The sequence below is a fragment of the Limanda limanda genome, chromosome 4 (assembly GCF_963576545.1).
Source record: "Limanda limanda chromosome 4, fLimLim1.1, whole genome shotgun sequence".
NCBI classification, from domain to species: Eukaryota; Metazoa; Chordata; class Actinopteri; order Pleuronectiformes; family Pleuronectidae; genus Limanda; species Limanda limanda.
In genome coordinates this window covers 14,344,453-14,364,342 of record NC_083639.1, presented here as the reverse complement: position 1 = coordinate 14,364,342, position 19,890 = coordinate 14,344,453, and the positions used below count along the sequence as shown (strand labels likewise).

General features: G+C 40.2%; 3 protein-coding genes and 1 long non-coding RNA gene across 4 annotated transcripts in view; 3 read left to right on the top strand and 1 right to left on the bottom strand.

Annotated features, from left to right (window-relative positions):
• Nucleotides 1-2,691: 2,691 nt before the first annotated feature.
• On the top strand, nucleotides 2,692-7,336 carry LOC132999565 (large ribosomal subunit protein uL10-like). Its single transcript, XM_061069258.1, has 8 exons — nucleotides 2,692-2,785; nucleotides 5,389-5,495; nucleotides 5,574-5,653; nucleotides 5,790-5,877; nucleotides 6,352-6,498; nucleotides 6,637-6,822; nucleotides 6,952-7,092; nucleotides 7,277-7,336. Exons 1-8 carry the CDS (start codon nucleotides 2,692-2,694, stop codon nucleotides 7,334-7,336), a joined length of 903 nt encoding a protein of 300 aa, XP_060925241.1.
• A 630-nt stretch (nucleotides 7,337-7,966) lies between these two features.
• LOC133000081 (golgin subfamily A member 7-like) lies at nucleotides 7,967-13,091 on the top strand. The gene is made up of 5 exons (XM_061069951.1): nucleotides 7,967-7,994; nucleotides 8,431-8,553; nucleotides 8,645-8,797; nucleotides 8,914-9,015; nucleotides 11,415-13,091. The coding sequence occupies exons 1-5, from the start codon at nucleotides 7,986-7,988 to the stop codon at nucleotides 11,460-11,462; spliced, it is 435 nt and encodes a 144-aa protein (XP_060925934.1). The 5' UTR covers nucleotides 7,967-7,985; the 3' UTR covers nucleotides 11,463-13,091.
• Nucleotides 9,789-11,171, top strand: LOC133000082 (uncharacterized). The gene is made up of 3 exons (XR_009678176.1): nucleotides 9,789-10,061; nucleotides 10,136-10,214; nucleotides 10,828-11,171. It is a non-coding gene; the product is annotated as an uncharacterized LOC133000082 (long non-coding RNA).
• Nucleotides 13,092-18,365: 5,274 nt separating the features above from the next.
• loxl2a (lysyl oxidase-like 2a) overlaps nucleotides 18,366-19,890 on the bottom strand; it is a 30,732-nt gene continuing 29,207 nt past the window's right edge. Inside the window, exon 14 of the mRNA XM_061069704.1 lies at nucleotides 18,366-19,645. Within this exon, the coding sequence (XP_060925687.1) occupies nucleotides 19,575-19,645 (71 nt within the window). The 3' untranslated portion in view covers nucleotides 18,366-19,574. The remainder of the gene's footprint in view (nucleotides 19,646-19,890) is intronic.

Genomic DNA, 19,890 nt, shown 5'->3' with positions numbered 1-19,890 from the left:
TTGCCACCAGGGGGCGCTGTGATTTTAAGTCACGATTTCTGTGTTGATGTCTTCAGCTCGCGACTCTTGTCTTATGTGTCTAGTTTGGACTTGATTAGACCAAATATGTCCGAGATACAGATGCCCGTGTTTTGATGGCGTTTAATAAAATTTTGACGCCAGGCCACGGTCACACGCTCTGACGAAAAGTTGATCTTTTGATAACTTTAGTACTCCATCTTGTTTTGATGACATTCGTCTAAATTTTAAGTTGATCCGATAAAAGCTCTACGACAAGTACATTAAAGTAAAAACGTGGAATATGGCCAAAATGGCGGACTTCATGTTGCGTTTTTCATAATGCACTGATAGATTTTCTTGTGCGTCTGGTCATGATACACAACCGTCTTTTTTTTTGTGAGGATCGGTGAATGCTAAATGAGGGGCTTATCCGTAGGTGGCGCTGTTGAGCTATTTTGCCATGCCTATTTCCAAATACTCCAGAATACGTAAATTTTCACACATTTCTAATTTACTGCAAACTTTAGAAAGTTTTTGAGCATGGGAAAGCCCTCAAAAAGCCCATTCACTACGCTCAGAATAATCCTTACAATTTCAATAGGGCCTCCCACCGTTTCGGTGCTCGGGCCCTAATAATCCCCTGAATGTGACTCACTGATGAAACTTAAGTCTAACTGATGTGTAGAGGTGACTGAGTCAGAAAAGCTGAGTCATATATGAACTGAATGAGTCTACGTAAAGTTTAAAAACATTTTGAATTTAGGTATCGATGTGCCTTTTTTGACTGGTCCAAAACTTATAAAGATCTCTCCACCATGGCAACATAGCCCCGATCACTACTGACTACGATTGTGCAAGATGGCAGCATTCATATCTATGTTGGCAGTATATTAGATAAACTTACTCACACTAAAGGAATAAATCCCAAACTGCGTCTTTGTTCTTCAAAGGAAAGATCACAGACAGTTGTAAGGATTACTATTCAGGCAAATTAATTGGCTTTTGGAGGGCTTTAACATGCTCAAGTTCTTAACAAAATTTGCAGAAAGTTAGAAAGTGGTGAAAATTTACATATTCTTGAGGACTTTTCAATGGGCATCACAAAATGGCTCAACAGTGCCCCCCGAGACCCCTGGAACGTGTTCACATTGACCGGTCTTCACAAAAATCGATACACAGGTGTATCATGATCAGACAAACAAAAAAGTCTGAGGTGCAATTGGAAAAACACAACAGGAAGCCTGCTATTTTGCATTTAGTGGCCATTTTGGCCATATTCCACATTTTTACTTTGATGTACTTGTACCAGGGCTTTCATCGGATCAACTTCAAATTGAGATGAGTGTCATCACAACAAGATGGAGATAAAAACTGACTGAGGGATTTTTTTTTTCGTCACACGGTGTGACCTAGGCGTCAAAGTTTGATTACACGCCATTAAAACACGATGTTCTGTAATGCGGACATACATGGACCATGAATCCTTTGATGCTGAGCCGTAAACAAACAACTCAACTCCTGCAGTGTCAGTCTTCCTAGATCAAAGGAAACTTTATGTCTTGCAAAGGTCACGTCTCTTTCTCTCTCAGAACTGGGACATTTCCTCAAACCGTGTCAACGGCGAAGGTTCATCCTTCGCCAAAGGAGACGATGTTGTCATAACTCCACTGTGCATTGTCCTATCACCACCAAACTTCTGTCTCATCATCAGAGTCAAAGCCTGAACAGCTGTGTGTCAAAATTTCCTCAGTCATTAATTTTTTTTCAGGCAAAACGCATGCAACGCTTCAAAGCTCGGGCCCGCCAAGTGCTGCTTTGCAGCCCTAGAAATTTTAAGTTTATATTTATAATATGTTTTTTGTTTTCGGCGGGAGGAAGTAGCCAATTGTCGATGTACTGTCCCTTGAATAAGGTAAAATCTGGTCCTTTGCACCTTTGAAATATTCCGGGTCTCTGTTACTCGTTTTATTTATGATTTAACAAATTTTCTGCTAAAATAACTCAAAACAAACAAAAGCTTGTTTGTTCAGAGCCTCAGACTCTTCAGTTCGGTGGATGGTGTTGATGATGGATAGATAGATTACTTTATTCATCCCCGAAGGGAAATTAAGTCGTCATAGCAGCCGGTATATTTTTTTGTTTGTTATTTTTGTGCATAAACATGATTTGACTTTGTCTTGGGTACACGTCCTTGTCCGTCTGGTAACAGCATAGCTGGGACTTTACCTGGTCATTGGTTTTGTTTTTAAAACAGCCATCATGAAATGCATGAAGACTAGGGTCCAGAGATGGTAGCTGGTATTGGTGAGGTTGGGGAGAGGTATTACATGTATGTACAGCAGGTGTTTTTGTCTCTGCCTTGGACCGGAAGCAAGGTATTCGGTGTGTTTATTAAAACAGTCCGCTCCTTAAAACTACAGGCACCTATGCAGGGGAGTCGCTACCTTTAAAAAGACAACAAATTACTAACTTAAATAACACAACACATATTTGAACATAAAGAACAAAATAAACCCAACCCAAATAACAAATTTAACAATCTGCATAAACTGGCAGGTTTAGCAGACAGTTAGGATTTTGTCCAGTGTCCAAGTGTGATTTGCTAGTGTTACCGGGTACCAGGTTAAAGGGCAGTTCAAGTTTTTTTCTTTCTGACTTAAGTGACATAACATTTGAACAGAAGAAAGAACTATGTTGCTACATCACCAACAGGAGAGTCTAGCACGTGCCCATGAAGAGCGGGTTCTTGCCAGGGAGCAAGAATGGAAGTTTGAACGGTTAAAAGGTAACTACTAAACTGCGTGAGGCTAAAATAGAGCTGATTAAAGAGGGTACGTTTCATCCAGTACAGCACCTTGCCCAACCATTTTACCCAGGTATGTTAGCGAATATTTGGCAAACTCACACTTGGCCAAGTTTATGGTGAGGTTCGGCCAGGTCATGCACTCAAACAAGGCCTGAATGTGCTGCAAATGTTCTTGCCATGAGTCACTTTACACCACTACATGGTCTAAATACACAGCACACCCCTGCAGCCAAGAAACCAACTGGTTCATTAAGCGTTCGAACGTAGCATCTACATCCAGTAGGTGTTATAAAGGATGCAATTTCTTGACCCGTGCCACAGAGGAATTTGCCGATAACCTTTTAAGGAGTTCGGATTTACTGACGAACTGTGCTGACCCAACCTGGTCCACGCAATCCTTCATCCGAGGAAGGGGATAACTGTCTGGCTTGGTGACAGCATTCACTTGTCGGAAGTCTGGACAGGGTCTGAATGTTCCACCTAGCTTAGCAACCAACAAACATGGTGAGGCCCAACTAGAATATGAGGGTAATGCAATGCCGTGCTCCAACATGTACTTGACCTATGACTCCAACTGCTCAAGTTTTTCAAGGGAAGATGTGTTAAAGCGTTTGCGGATAGGTGCAGAATCTCCCACCTCAATATCATGCTCTAACAGCTGTGTCCCTGAAGGGACATCTGAGAAAAGATTGTCATATGACCTAATTGAAGTGCATAGTTCAACTATTCTATCTCCTGACAGGTGGCCAAGTCAGGACTCAAGCTTAATCAGAGCCTCTGAATTTTTCAAACGGTCTTGTGTCATGCAGTTGGTTACATCAAGTTCATCTGTTTGGCCACTGCTCCTGTGGAAGTATGAGAAAACGAGGTTTCAGAAGATAAATATGGCAAAGTTGGGTGGACTTTTTTCCTATTTGGGGTGGAGATGACAATTGTGGTTATTATTATTGTTATTCAGGCAAATTAATTGGCTTTTTGAGGGCTTTACCATGCTCAACTTCTTACCAAAATTTGCAAGAGTTAGAAAGTGGTGAACATTTACGTATTCTGAAGGAATTTTCAATGGGCGTCGCAAAATTGCTCAACGGTGCCCCCCGAGACCCTTGGAATGTGTTCACATTGACCGGTCTTCACAAAAATTGATATACAGTTGTATCATGACCAGACAAACAAAAAGGTCTTTAGGTGCAATTGGAAAAACACAACAGGAAGCCTGCTATTTTGCATTTAGTGGCCATTTTGGCCATATTCCACATTTTTACTTTGATGTAGTTGTACCAGGGTTTTCATCGGATCAACTTCAAATTGAGATGAGTGTCATCACAACAAGACGGAGATAAAAACTGACTGACAGATTTTTTTTTTAGTCACACGGTGCGACCGTGGCGTGGCGTCAAAGTTTGATTACATGCCATTAAAACACGATGTTTTGTAACGCGGACATATATGGACCATGAATCCTTTGATGCTGAGCCGCAAACAAACAACTCCACTCCTGCAGTGCCAGTCTTCCTAGATCAAAGGAAACTTCATGGCTTGCAAAGGTCACGTCTCTTTCTTGCTCAGAATTGGGACATTTCCTCATTAGGGCCCATGCACTGACATCAAAGGTGTCAGGTGAGACCCTATTGAAATTGTAAGGATTATTATTATTATTATTATTCAGGCAAATGAATTGGCTTTTTGAGGGCTTTACCATGCTCAACTTCTTACCAAAATTTTCAGAAAGTTAGAAAGTGGTAAATGTACGTATTCTGAAGGAATTTTCAATGGGCGTCGCAAAATGGCTCAACGGTGCCCCCCGAGACCCCTGGAACGTGTTCACATTGACCGGTCTTCACAAAAATCGATACACAGGTGTATCATGACCAGACAAACAAAAAAGTCTGAGGTGCAATTGGAAAAACACAACAGGAAGCCTGCTATTTTGCATTTAGTGGCCATTTTGGCCATATTCCACATTTTTACTTTGATGTACTTGTACTTATAATAATAGTTGGTAAAATCTGAGCTAGATTAAAAGTAAAAAATAAGGAGTAAGGAAAATAATATGTAGAATTGCTTCAGTCCAAACTACCACCTTGCCATCTGATTCGCTTATTATCCTGACTGTCCTCCTATTTCCTCACATCCGGTGCAGCCTTGCCTCGCTTTTGATTGACACTGAAACCATTCAATAGTTGTGAAGCTGCCGCCCACAGCTCCAGTGTGATTGGTCACTCATTTTGTATATATATGGGCCCGGCGTCCATCATCTTTCTCTTACTTCCACGCAAGCTCGGTAAGGCCTACCTCGTAGTCTTGTTTGGCGGAAAATATTTATCTTTACTTTAATTACATCATCTTTGATTATTATACTCATTACACTAACATGTATGGCACATATAGAAGTGTGTTTTGTGTCTAGTTAGAGTGCGGATGTGCGACTTAACCGAGTGCGGCCTGTGGTAGTATTGTTAGCTAGCTGTAAGCCTGCTAACGTGAGCTGCCGACCGCGTGTCAGGATCTGTAATACACAGTGTATCGTCTCATGTTACCCTTACCCTTGAGATTCTGACTAATTCTCATTTCCCTTTCTACAGATACTTCCTTGTCTTTAAACCAGCTGTTAGCGATCCTTGGAAGCACTGCAAAGATGCCCAGGGAAGACAGGGCCACGTGGAAGTCCAACTACTTCCTTAAATTCATCGTAAGTACGATCTGATACTGTTTATGCAAATTTCTTGTTTAGATTTCACTGCTGACGTGCTGTGCCCTCGATTTGTAGCAACTTCTGGATGACTATCCAAAATGCTTCATCGTGGGGGCAGACAATGTGGGGTCCAAGCAGATGCAGACCATCCGCTTGTCCCAAGCTATCCCTGTCTGTCTCAATCACACCGGCAACCAGGGACGCATGGTTTCATACACTTGATGAGTTTTTCTCTTCATTTAAACGATTATCTGCCTCCGTGATTAACAGCTGATCCCATCCTTTTTTCAGGCTCCTGCCCCACATTAAAGGAAATGTGGGCTTTGTCTTCACCATGGAGGATTTGGCTGAGGTCCGGGACCTGCTGCTGTTCAACAAGGTTGGTCCTAAAGAAATCCTGGTTGAACTGTCCAAGTTGACCTTTTCTCCCATTTAGTAGAGTAGACTGTGTTCAAACGGCAATTAAAACTTTAGTCCATTGGTTTAAACAAAAGCATGTCCAACTATCATGTAATTGGAGATTAAAGCACAAACTTGCACGTCACCCAAAGTTCAGTGGAAACTGCAATAAACAATTGTTTAAAGTAATTGATAGATGGTGATAATGCTTTAAGGTTGTCTAATCAGGGACCCTACAGGAAAAACATGGATGTTATTGTTTGTCTATGTGCAGGATAAGTTACAATGCAGCTTGTGTCGTTCCCCCTGCAAACAATAATCTGTTTCCTCGCTATCCCTGTCTGTCAGTTCCCTTTGACTTACAGGGACGTAGGATTTCAGACATTGAATCACAAACTTGATGGTCAAACCTGCCTTAGTCAAGTATTGTTCTAAATTGTTGTCAATACCATAGGTGCCTGCATCTGCCCGTGCTGGAGCCATCGCCCCGTGTTGTGTGACAGTGCCTGCCCAGAACACCGGACTGGGTCCTGAGAAGACTTCTTTCTTCCAGGCTCTGGGCATCACCACCAAGATCTCTAGGGGAACCATTGAAATCTTGGTAAGTTTGAAACTATTTTTTTTTTTTGCTTGACTCTGAAAGTGAGGGCCCCAGATTTTATTGACTGAAATGCATTACTCCAAGCTGTAAGTGCATGAAGGTATGCCCATTTTAACATTCCCTATTTATTTTTCTCAGAGTGACGTCAATCTAATCAAGACTGGCGACAAGGTTGGTGCCAGCGAGGCCACGCTCCTCAACATGCTGAACATCTCGCCCTTCTCCTTCGGACTCGACATCCAGCAGGTGTATGACAATGGCAGTTTTTACAGCCCTGAGGTGCTTGACATCACAGAGGAATCTCTGCACGCCAAATTCCTGGAGGTGAGATGTTTTTGATTTTATGAAATCGGATATACAATAACTAATTTAGATCTCTGAAGGTTTATTATATATTATATATTATAATTACTTCAAAGCTGTAACTATAACATATGAATTTGTTTTTCTTAGGGTGTGAGGAACATTGCTAGCGTGTGTTTGGAGATTGGATACCCCACCATGGCCTCTATCCCCCACTCCATCATTAATGGCTACAAGAAAGTCCTGGCTGTTGCTGTGGAGACTGACTACTCATTCTCCCTGGCAGACAAGGTATGATGCCTTCACATTTAAACAAAGCAAATTGTGGCATTGGTTTCTCTAGTTGAGATGCAGCCTGTGAAGTTTCATTCATGCAGGTCTATCCGGGAAGTTAGTTTTCTTCTCCTAGGAGACTTTAAATTGGCCTTGAATATTAGTGTGGCTGAAACTAATATTATACCCTTTATCTTCACAGGTCAAGGCCTTCCTTGCTGACCCTTCTGCTGATGACATGGGCTTCGGTCTGTTCGACTAAACAAATGCAGCGCACAAAAGAGTCAAATAAGACCATGATTCAATAAAAAATAAATCTCAACTCCTACAACTGTGACTTGTCAAATCTCTGTTCCATAAACTTCTGAAATTGTAGTGTTAAATGTTGAGCTCATGTTGTTATTATCTAGTGCTTATTGGGTAAAATAGTCCTTGTGCTAGGTCAAATACTTATTAATTAATAATTCATCTGATTTTGAGTCCAGCATATTTAATGTCCCATGTTGTGCCACTGTATTCATTGTTGGAATTACTGGGTTTTCTATAAATTAAGGTATCGACCTTAATGTCAAAGTTGACACTTAAAATTTCATATTTACTATGTAATTTGAAGCACAAGTTTGCATCTTCAAAAATATCAGTCAACCTCAGATATTTTCACCTGGAAAACTTTTCCCTGGTAGGTCTACCTCAGTAACTGTTCTTGTTGGTCATATCTGAGGGATTCAAGATTTTTAAATTCATGGAACAGGAATAAATGTAAATGTATGTACCGTGACTCCAGACTTGTAGGGTAAATTAATGCCTAAAGAGCCTCGCAATTAATGTGATGGGCATGTGAAGAGTTTTATTCTGAAATCCGTGGAACGGAAATCTCAGTGGGCTTGTGGAGCTCACAGGAAGTGTCCGCAATGGCTGAGGTAACAGTGTTTTTCTGGGTTTTATTCATTTTTATAGATTGTCATGTCTTTGAATGTCTAAATAGCTTGCCGTGATTGGTCGCTTCAAGTCCAGATACAGTCCTAACATCCTATTTTTCTGCTGCGTTGGCTCATCAAACCCTAAGCTAACGTGACATTAGCGAACGCTAGCTAACATTACCTCATTAAACACGGTCTTAATCTAGCATATTCAATTTCCTCCAGTGTTATGTTGCATAAATGGTTGAGTGTCATAGTATTAGGTCGATATAGAGAATAACTCGTTTGTGGCTTACTGATAACATACGCTTATGTGGCTAAAGTATCCTGAATTCCTTGAGAGTATGTTAGCTAGCCTCACATGTGTGGGTACTCTTCTCTTTCAGACGGATCATCTTTAAAAACAAGTCACATTATTGTGTGTTCTGTTGTCCAGACCCACAGTTTACAGGACCTCCAGCAGCCAGGTGTCTCCTCCAAGGTGTTCGTGCAGAGGGACTACAGCTCAGGAACCATCTGCAAATTCCAGACCAAGTTCCCCTCTGACCTGGAGTCAAGAGTATGTATTCACAGTATTGACATGTATGTCATCGTTGTTGACTTAGTGTCCATGTGTCAGGCCTTTAAGTGGTGTGTGTGTGTGGTTTCAGCTTGATAAGCAGCAGTTTGAGAAGACCATCCAGACTTTAAACAACCTGTATACAGAGGCAGAGAAGCTCGGGGGGAAGTCCTACTTGGAGGGCTGTCTGGCTTGTCTGACTGCATACACCGTCTTCCTCTGTATGGAGACCCACTACGAAAAGGTAAAACTGATTCAAGTGTTTTGGTCCCTGGCGGGCCGGGGAGATCAAATAACTACCACCAATAGTTTACAGTTGTTTGCTTCTCCCTAAGTGTGTCTCTGACTATCTTTGTACAGGTGTTAAAGAAGATCACCAGGTACATTAAGGACCAGAATGAGAAGATCTATGCTCCCAGGGGCTTGCTGCTCACTGACCCCATAGAGAGAGGCCTCAGAGTTGTATCCTTTGCTTGGCTAATGCTCCAGCTCTGAATTCTGTTACACCAAGTGTTTCAAGAAATTTGTCATGTTCCTCCCTTTACTCTGAATTATTTTCAAACAATTCCTGCATGTGCCAAGTGTCTCAATCCTTTTGCGGGAAATGAGGCCACACTTTTTATGTTAAGCTTTTTGCATTTTGTGTTGTCTCGAGGTTGAGGTACTTACTAGTTAACTGTAAGCCAACGTTATGTTCTGCCAGAGCCATGGAGCGTGTGTGTTGCCACTAGAGGTAAATGTAATCTAAACTACACACGTGTGGTGATGTTTATGTTGCGTGTAAGCAGAACAAATATTTCAGTACAGAAATCTGAGTTGTGATTTGGCCCGGTAGGTACTAACTGTCTGCGAACCGGAGAGATATTGGCACAGGAATTCTGTACCTAAGCCTACATAGCCACAGATGCCATAACACAGGTAAAATTAGGATCAGTGTTAGTTTAAATGTCCAGGAAAGGGAAATTAAGGTTCAAAATAATGTGCATTCATCTCCATAAACCAGGCTCATAAATCTCTATGGTGAGAGTATTCTTGGAAAGTTTCAAGTATGCAGAATTTGATGCACCACGCATAACAAATTAGTCTCAACACAGCTTGTAACATTAGTGATTCTATCTGTGAATGTAAACGTAGTGTAACCAGGTGTAAGAAACACTGTTAATTTAGTACCGTAAAAGAAGAGAGACTGTTTGCTCTGATTATCTTATTTGTTTTGAATGCACCGCTCAACTCGCATGGTCCCACGTGGGGTACCTAGTTCTCAGCAGCCAATCAGAAGCTACGCAGGCCGCGCTCAGCCTGTCGGCTCGGAGAGGAAGTGCAGTCGCGTTGCTCTTCCGGTCTTTTCGGATCTCGGCCAGGGAAGCGAGGGCAGCTGTGTGTTGAGGAGAAGAGGAAAACCAGAGAAAAGAAACCCAGAGTGAAACCTGTGAAAAAGGAAAAAGAGTCGGAGCACTTACCCAGTGGAGGTCCGGAGCCAAGTGGCTGAACGAAGGAGAGTTACGTCGGTAAGACGAGTTAATTATCCGATGAAAAGATAGCTTGACGTCGTCCATGCTAATGCTAGCTCTGTGCTTAGCAGGCTAACTGCTTGCCTGTCCTCCGGAGAGCTGCTACGAGGTTCGGCATCGGCATGCTCCACCTTGACACACAGAGCAACGGTGAGAAATTTGCTCTTTAGCTGCTCTGGTGCTATTTTCCTTTTGTTTTCCGTGTGCTTAAAGAAAGCAGTGGTGATATTAGGGGAAAAAGAGTAATTTGATATGTTGTGAATGTGATGAATATAAAACAATAGTTTATTTTGTATTGTGCAATTTATTGAAGACATTTATGTTATTCCAACTGAGTTTAAAGCAATTAGAGGGTAATTTTTGGTGCAGATCTCAGACATGAATAGGCCTATAGTGTAAGAGTGAACTAAGCACAATTCTTTAATACCTCTGAGTCTAACTCAAAATGTGTACTGTTATGTTATTTGCACATGGTTCAGATGTTTATAATTAATGGTTTTGTATGTTAATGGTTACTTGCCATAAGTATTATTTAAACTGTTCACATGAACAGGTAAATGTGTGAGCACTTTAATATTTAGTTCTCATGAATGATACACTAAAGATTGAATGTTGTACAACAAAGACAGAGATTTGAGAATTGAATAGAGATGAAGATTTGTCAGAATAAGATGTAATTGTGTGCATTTTTTGACATCTGATATCCCTAATGATGCATCTGAGAATGGATAGTGTTGAATGTATTGTGTGACCCTGTCTACAGGTCAGGTTTTTTAGAGGACTGGAGAGTCTGAGGTTCAGGACAACTTCCTGCTGTAAAAGATGGCGAGCCAACTACCCTGATTGAAGATTAGCACCGAGGAGATATTCACGTACACACTCATTCACACAAATAATACACTCACATTACACTACAAGGAACCTTGGAATCAGGTGAACTTGCAACAACTCCTTTTATTTTAAGGGCCCCAACAGACAATTTTGTTTTAAGTGTGCACACTATTTTTTTTATTTTTCTTACTGTTTGGTATGATATTTTGCATTTTGTACGAACCAGACAAATTACTTTGTTCACTGTAAAATATAAGAGTGGCTACTCAATTGTTACTCTTGTGTCTGCCTCATTGTTGTTGCTCAGTACAGTGGCTCCTCTCGAATTTGGTCTCTTCTGATTCTGGTCCTGGTCTTATTGTTAGTCCAACTTATATTATACTGTAATTCACTTTTACACTCCTAAAATTGGTTACAGTAGCTTGTGCAACCTTGTGTATTCTAACAAAAACAAATTGCTGTTGATTGTATAAGAACATGTTTAGCATTGCATATTCTCCTTAACTTGCTGTCTTCCAGGTTGAAATCACCATCTATGAAGACAGAAGTGTTGGCTCTGGAAGATAAAGAATCTTGCAGTATGTTGTCAGTCATAAAAACATCTTTAATGGTGTCAGCTTTGCTGGGAAAATCTTGGGAGCTCCACTGTGACACTCTTGTCTGAATTTCTGGACAGTATTTTCCTTTATCCATAGTCAAACTAATTGCTGACCACTTATAATTCCACCATGTGATAAGAACTGCAATTTACTTACGAGGATGCCTTAACAAACCAAACTCCATAGGCTTTTGTTTACTTTCAAGAAGTTTCCCCCTTTTTTCCTTTACTCTTTGTGTAAACTAATGTCTGACCAGATACTCTTCATCTATTTGGAAGCACATATTCAGATATCTGCTTCACCTAAATGGATGTCTATAATTTGTATCTGATTCTTATTTCTGTTATTTATACGTACTCTACTGTCTGCCTATCCTTATTTGTTAATGTCTTTTTTATATACAGTATAAATAAAATAGTTTACAGTCCAGACTAAGTGTTTGAGCAGTGACACTTTCCCCACCTCTTCAGGCCCTTTGCTTCTGCACATTTTGTTTGAAATATAAATTCAAACAGTCCATTGAAATGCCTGCTCTTAATGATATATAAATAACTGTGTGGGAGATAAAGCTCATTTAACACAGAGGCAAAGTTTCAAAATGAATTGAACTTAACACTTGGCTCCTAAATGTTTCTTGGGCAATTGTGTATAGTTCGAATGTTTATTCATGCTGAAAAAAGTTTAAACTGCCACAAGCAAGGTATTTTCCATAAAATGTTCCATTTAGTTTTGTTTAACCTCATGTGTATCTGTTCAAAACCCCTTAACTTTTTGCACTGTGTACTAAAAGGGCCATATCTTCCACACATTTATCTCTCTATGAACATAACCCATCTCAATTTAAAGCTGAGACATGACACTTTAGTATTTGTATTTATTATTATCATCTTAAATTTAGTCTACTGAGGCACAGAGCCTGAAGAAAAAAAAAAGTCATCTGTCAAAATACTTAAATTTATAATTGATGATGTCCTAGTTGATCGAGATCAGTCTCCATTAATCGGCCATTGTGATAAATGCCACTTCTTACCATGGTAATCACAAGGGATTTGACTTGTGTATTGTTTTGCAAGTCAAATATTGTGTTTTCATAGAATTGTGTAGGGGCGGAGTTGTTGAAACTGTCTATAAAACTAAGTACCGTTATGTGTTGTATTCCACAGTGTTAACCTGTTGTCTTTGTTGGAGAAAATGTCTCATTCGTGCATGAATGGGACTTTTTGGCGGGAAACTCTTGTCTTGTGAAACACACACATTGGTTTTGAGTTTATGAAATCAAACATGGAGGATGTTTGCTGTTGGTAGGTCAATCATAAAACTAAAATGTGAACTAATACATTTTGCGAAATCTCTCTCTTTGCCATGTCATATACCCCAACTGGACTAAATCTCCCAAATCATACCCAACAGTCCTGTGCCATGTTTCTCCTTAAAGTTGTTTTCTACGTGGTCAATGTCATCCCATTTTTCATTGTCACCAAACACCACAGGAACCTTAAACACTTTGAATTCCACAGATTATTGCTGTAATTTGTGTTTGATACAACCAGTCTACTTTTGTTACAAATTATCTTCTGTTTTGTCTAAATAAACAATCTTTTCCTGAACTGTTTGAAAAACTAAAGCACATGCAGTGATGGTAAGTAACCAACACATTTACTCAAAAACTACTTTGCAGATTCTGGTTAGGAATACATTATAATGTATCACATGTTAAGCAAATTCTTCGATTTGACTATCGATACTGAAGTAGGTTTTTTCCTAAAATTATCGTAATCCAAATTACTCAATTCTTACACAGGAAACTGCCTTATTTTTTCTGATTCAAGTTGTACTCACAGTAATTGCTGTAGTGATATGCGTAACTATATTCAAGTATTGAAACATCAATAAAGCAACAATTTTTAAATAATTTAACCTTTGGTAAAGTATTTCTATGCAATTTCTACAGAGAAAAAGATGTGAGTATGTCTTCCGTTCTGGTGCCTACATGAGCTGTAGTGGCATGTTTGGGAATAATGTTCCAAAAGTGTTTTTTATTTTAACTTGGCTTGAATTAGTATCACCATAAAATTAGAAACATTGCATCTTAACTATCTTGTCGGGGTAGATTTGTAGGACCTTTACTCTGAAGGAGTCAAATTGGATGTCTGTCCAGAACAGCAAAACATCTGCTTCCGGAAGCTAAACGGTCAGTTAGCCTGCTCGTAAGTTACACAAAAACATAACACATAAACCCACTCCAGGGTAAGACCCTTCAATTCAATATCAGCGTTAATTAACCTCCGGTTATCTGACGTTTACCACATTCGTGCTAACACGATAGCATGTTTTCAACGCGTGGTTTAAGACATAAAAACATAGTCTGGTAGCTTTCTGCTCCACTTAACACATGCGTTACTATTGTGGCTAACTTTTAGCTAACGTTACTACATTTGGCTGGATTTGATGTTTTTTGGCGTCGCTGCTCGTTAGGTCAGTTAAAAGTTAGCTTCTCCACCCTGGAGCCATCCTTCTATATCCACCCTGGCGTTCCCCTGTTACGATGGCATCTATCTCCCAAAGGAAGAGAATTAATTTGTGCATCATGTCATGGAGGAGCTGGAGACATACCAGCAGAACAACAGCCATGAGAGGTAAGAGAGCACACAGCTGAACCGTCCAGCTGTTGTATTTGAAGTCATGTGTCTCATCTAGTTCATCAGAAATCCCACAGGATGTTATTATTTTGAAAAACCAGTCATTTTATTGTACAGCTTCCTCATCAGTCGTAAAAGTCGTACAATCATTAACATATGGGGATGCTGGTTAGATGATATTGTCGCTGAGCATCATGGGAAATGATGCCATACAAACTGAAGTTGGTTTTGTAAAACATGAAAAAATACATTTTTTCTGCAGTTAAAAAGCAAAATAAAAAAGACATTCTTTCTGCCGTTAAAAAGCGGCAGAAAAACAACAACTTTTCTCTCGTTAAAAATCGGCATGAAAAAAGACAGTTTTTCTGCCGCTAAAAAGCAAAATAAAAGTCATTTTTTCTGCCGTTAAAAAGCGGCATGAAAAAATACATTTTTTCTGCCGTTAAAAAGCGGCATGAAAAAATACATTTTTTCTGCCGTTAAAAAGCGGCAGAAAAACAACAACTTTTCTTTCGTTAAAAATCGGCATGAAAAAGGAAATTTTTTAACGGCAGAAAAAATTACTTTTTTCACGCCGCTTTTTAGCGGCAGAAAAGTTGTCTTTTTTTCTGCCGTTAAAAAGCAGCATTAAAAAGACAACTTTTCTGCCGCTAAAAAGCGGCGTGAAAAAAGTAATTTTTTCTGCCGTTAAAAAGCGGCATGAAAAAAGACATTTTTACTGCCGTTAAAAAGCGGCATGAAAAAAGACATTTTTTCTGCCGTTAAAAAGTGGCATGAAAAAAGTCATTTTTTCTGCCGTTAAAAAGCGGCATGAAAAAATACATTTTTTCTGCCGTTAAAAATCGGCATGAAAAAAGAAATTTTTTCTGCCGTTAAAAAGCAAATTAAAAAAGTCATTTTTTCTGCCGTTAAAAAGCAGGAGAAAAGTTTTCTTTTCTTCTGCCGTTAAAAAGCGGCAGAAAAACAACAACTTCTCTTTCGTTTAAAATCGGCATGAAAAAGACATTTTTTCTGCCTTTAAAAAGCAAACTAAAAAAATCATTTTTTCTGCCGTTAAAAATTGGCATGAAAAAAAACATTTTTTATTGTCTACAATAAAGACATTTTTTCTGCCGTTGAAAAGCGGCAGAAAAACAACAACTTTTCTTTCGTTAAAAATCGGCATGAAAAAAGACATTTTTTCTGCTGTCAAATCGTCACTGTCCTACAAATATATTTCTGTATTCGTTTGTTGGGTTTCTTCATTGAAGCTACAATTTTCAAACTACTACACCTTCTGATAATGATGTACATTTATTTAAATACATGTATACAGATATGTGTGTATACAGTATATAATTGTATGTGTATATTTATTCATACAGGGCATATAGTCTGAGCATGCACGCACACACACACACACACACACACACAGACACACACACAGACACACATAGCATATTTAAGGTTGTTAAAATAATTTTAAGTCACTGTCCTACACATATATTTCTGTATTCGTTTGTTGGGTTTCTTCATTGAAGCTACAATTTTCAAACTACTACACCTTCTGATAAAGATGTACATTTATTTAAACACATGCATTAGATATGTGTGTATACAATATATAATTGTATGTGTATATTTATTCATACAGGGCATATATTCTGAGCGAACGCACACACACACACACACACACACACACACACACACACACACACACACACACAGACAAAGGGATGTTGGGGCTAGCTTAGGAGGCTAACACTGCTGCAACTTTTGCGGCGAATTGCACTTAAAACCCCGGGTATGAGTCTATTTTAAAGCGACAGCAGCAACGAGCTGCTGGTGACCGGTGCTCGGGCTGCGTGGAGCAAATCTGTACGAGCCACAAAAGTTATAAGGCGCAGCTCTCTCCCCCCCTCCTCCTCCTCCGCTTCTACCGGGGCAAAACACACACACAGAAGCTAGCGTTAGCCCGGTGCTGCTACCCGTAAACAAACACTGACACGTCCAACCTGGACAAAGTCACATCCAGCTACATCCAGCTAGTGACACACAGTCAAACAGAGCCCCAGCAGCCCCAGCATCAACACAGTGAAGCAGCTCCGACCTCCTACCTGGAATAAACAGCAACACGTCCAACAGACATCACCCAGCGAGCCCGAGCTGAGGGGGCTGTGGCAGGTAACTCACTCCGACCGCAGGCTCTGTTTCCTCCGCCTCTCACCCAGCTCCCTGGCTGGTTAGCGTCCCGCCTCGGCTAGCTCCCCAGCTAACACCCCCCCCCCCCCAGGGTGCTCTGGCTCGTACTTCACCCTGGTCTCCGCCTCCGCCAGATCTCCACCTGGGGGGGTGGGGGGGGCACACGAGTGACGTAGATAAAGCCCATAATCCCATAGGACGCACTCTAGTTTAGCGTTTCTGTCAGAGAGGAACCACAACAAATCGCGGGAGTTGTTTTTTTTCAGAGTTTTGAAGGACGGTAGACATGCCAGATACCCAAATTAACGTGTAGAAGCACTACAAAAGTGGAATTTGCATAATATGTCCCCTTTAATGAAACACTGTAATTTTCCTACAACTCTCAGTCCAACATGAGAGATTGAATAATTAGAGATGTCTAGAGGGTGTATTCTAACCTCTTGCATTACAAATGACTAACTTAAACAGCTTTTATTGACACTTGAATATAACACTGTTAAAGTTGAACTAAAATGAGTAATCCATATCAAATTCAAGGTAGGGTTTAAGAAAAATGTGGGTTTTTGTTCTCCTTTTATTGTAGGGGAGAGATGGAGGAGGACAGGGACTTGGAGAGCAACAACAGCTTGTGTGAAGAGCCTCTAAAAAGTAGGGAGGAGGTGGATGGTGTTGCCAAATCTAAACCTTCAAGAACATCACGAAGCCGAGCACCTAAGAGGCCAGACAAACCTCTTTACCAGCCACGAGCTGCCCTGGAGAGACGGTCCCTGAAAGGCTCACAAGATCCCACATTACATAAAGAGCCACCAAGTCCTGCCCCTTGTTGCGGTAGCTGCATTAGTACAACACACATGCCCTGGGGGGTTTTGCCAGTGAATCAGCGGGTATGATCTCTTTCGTGTGAGTTTTAGGTTAAGAGCTTATATATGTGACTGAAATGCTGTACTAATGTGCAGCGCTCTTTACTGTGTCACACAGCTCTCCATGCGCTCTCCATCTCCCATCCACTGCTGAAGGTACGAGCACTGGCTGAAGGGAGTAAAAAATCCAAAGGCAAAGCCATGCAACGAGCAGGTTGGTCACTCCTTTAAGCCATGTCTTATATTTAGCAATAATGTTTTAACCCTCTCTTAATAATTGTTCTCGGGGATTCGTTTTTGTTGTAGCACTGTTTGATGGATGAGATGGTTGTTTCTGTGACACCCTCCAGAGTCTATCCAGCCTGTGAAGGAACGCCCCAGGACAGACTATGCTGTCGCCAGGCGGATGGTGACCGGAGCCCTGGGGCTGCAGGCACGAGGCAGAGTGCCGCGATACTGAAGGGAAGTGCTCACACTGGTGACATCTACAGGTGAGCTGACTAATGCAAGGCAAAGAATTTTGGCGTCATAGTTTCACACAGGTAACACTGTGGCTTCATCCATGCTAATTTATTTTTGTTAAAAAAATGCAACACTATTGCTACGTTTTCTAGCGCCTGTGTACACCCCATTCACTTCCTTATTGGTTCTCATCAGTCACGACTTGACTATCAGCGGTAAAGGCAAAATAAATCCTTGCTCTTACTTTTCACCATTGTTGTTTTTCATTTGTATATTTTCAATATTCAAGCAACTAACTGCAGAGTAAATATTCTGTTTCCTGTTTACATTGATTGAGATTTTATCGATAAAGAGCTGAGATCGTATAGATGTAGCCTGTGGAATTGCAGCTGAGGATTTACTGAAAAGGAATTCCTTTATTGTCACATGAGAGTCGGCCTGTGCTCCACTATGGCTACGGTTTTCTTGTTGGAATAAATGAATTGGACCTATTTTATGGTTTGGGAGATTCCATGCTATTATTACTTAATAGGATTTTTGTCACATTTATCTTAACACTGTAGTTCTCAGTCCAACTCTAACCACTTTGGAGTTTTAATTGCTACTGATCAGAAAGCTTTGAATAACACACAATTAACTGCAGAATATACACATATCACACAACATTAAAACCTTTAAACATTAAAAAAAGGTTCATCACACAAGTCGATCTCTGCGTTTATCATTTTTAATGAATTTTTCCACATTCACCCATGCATACAAAATACAAAACAGTTTGGCAACAACTAACAGGTACTCTTATAAAAAAGAGGGGTCATTGAATTCGTACATCAGAAATTTTATTCACAAAACCATGAAGAGTTATTTTCACACATGTGCAGGTATCACAGTTCACCCGCAATGTTATCATTGTCCCTGATGGTAATAATTTAACAAACGTGAAGCATAAGCTGAGGGGATGTGCACTTGAAGATGAAAACGTGTCTACTGTAACAGCCAAGATAATGAAAGCAATAAATAAAACATTTCTTAAAAGTGAACTCAAGTATGTGAAACACAAAGTCATGGTAGCAAAAAGCACTTTCCCTCTCAGCTTAATGGTGACTTAAATGTATGTGTGAAAACCTCACAGATTGTCAGAAATACTGCAGGAACCAAATCCAAGACAGTTGGCATCAATAAATCTACGATACTCCGCTCTGATGATCCAACTTCCACTCGCCTGCTTTGCAGTTGTGGTTACTAGTGAGAATTATTTTTAGAAAGTTAATTTACAGCTATGCTGGAAACAGGCATTATTTTTGTGTTGCCATCTTCTGCGCCTTGTTGCTCTGCAGTTATTCTCATAGTCATGTACTGTATTTGTTTTTGTCTTCTAGTGAAGCATCTTCACTGTGATTGATAGATTTGTCTTCTAGTTCAACTTTCTTTTAGAAAACAAACATACAGTGCAAGATTTCGACCACTTATAGCACCAGATTTAGCAGCAAACTGTTTTTCTATCCATCCTAAGTAAACTCAACATCCAGGTGACGCTCTCTCTCATCTAATGGGTACTTTCATTCGAGTCGTTCCCTAATGTTTGAAACTTTGGCCTTGAACTGTTTGGCATAATTCATTTAATAAATTATTTGGCTTCGATCCTCCCTGACATCTCTCTCATTAAGCACCAGGTCAAAACTGATATTTCACTAACAACAACCATAAGACACTAAGAGATAAGAACATTTTTGTACATCGTGTAAATACATTTAGTAAGCAAGCAGGTGTTTTGTTTCCATTTACTCATTGTCTTTTGTACCAGCTGAGCTCTGAGCTCAACTTCAATCCAGGACTTCTGCAAGGAAGCAAAGCTGCACAGCCCCCTCTAGTGGTTGTCAAATATTCATATTTGCTTCCCTAATGTCCGTCTGTCCGTCCGCGTTGTCGACCTCAGGTCTACCTGTGCGACAGCTGGTTGGTGAGCAGTCCAGGGAATGTTTCCTCTGTTTCTGAACTCAGTGTGCCACCTGTGAGGGCAGACAGGGAGAGGATGATGAGGAGCAGTATTATGTAACACAATTCAAATCAAAAGCTGAATCTCCTGGTCTAAACGTTTTTTTAATTAAAAAGTGTAGTCTTTAAGGTTTAAAAGCAGGACTTACTGATTTATACATTCAGATAAATACTACAAAACACTTGTGTTTTTCAAACCGCGGATTTTTTCCCTCTGCTCTCAGACAGTTTGAGCACAACTCGAGCAAATATAAGCACA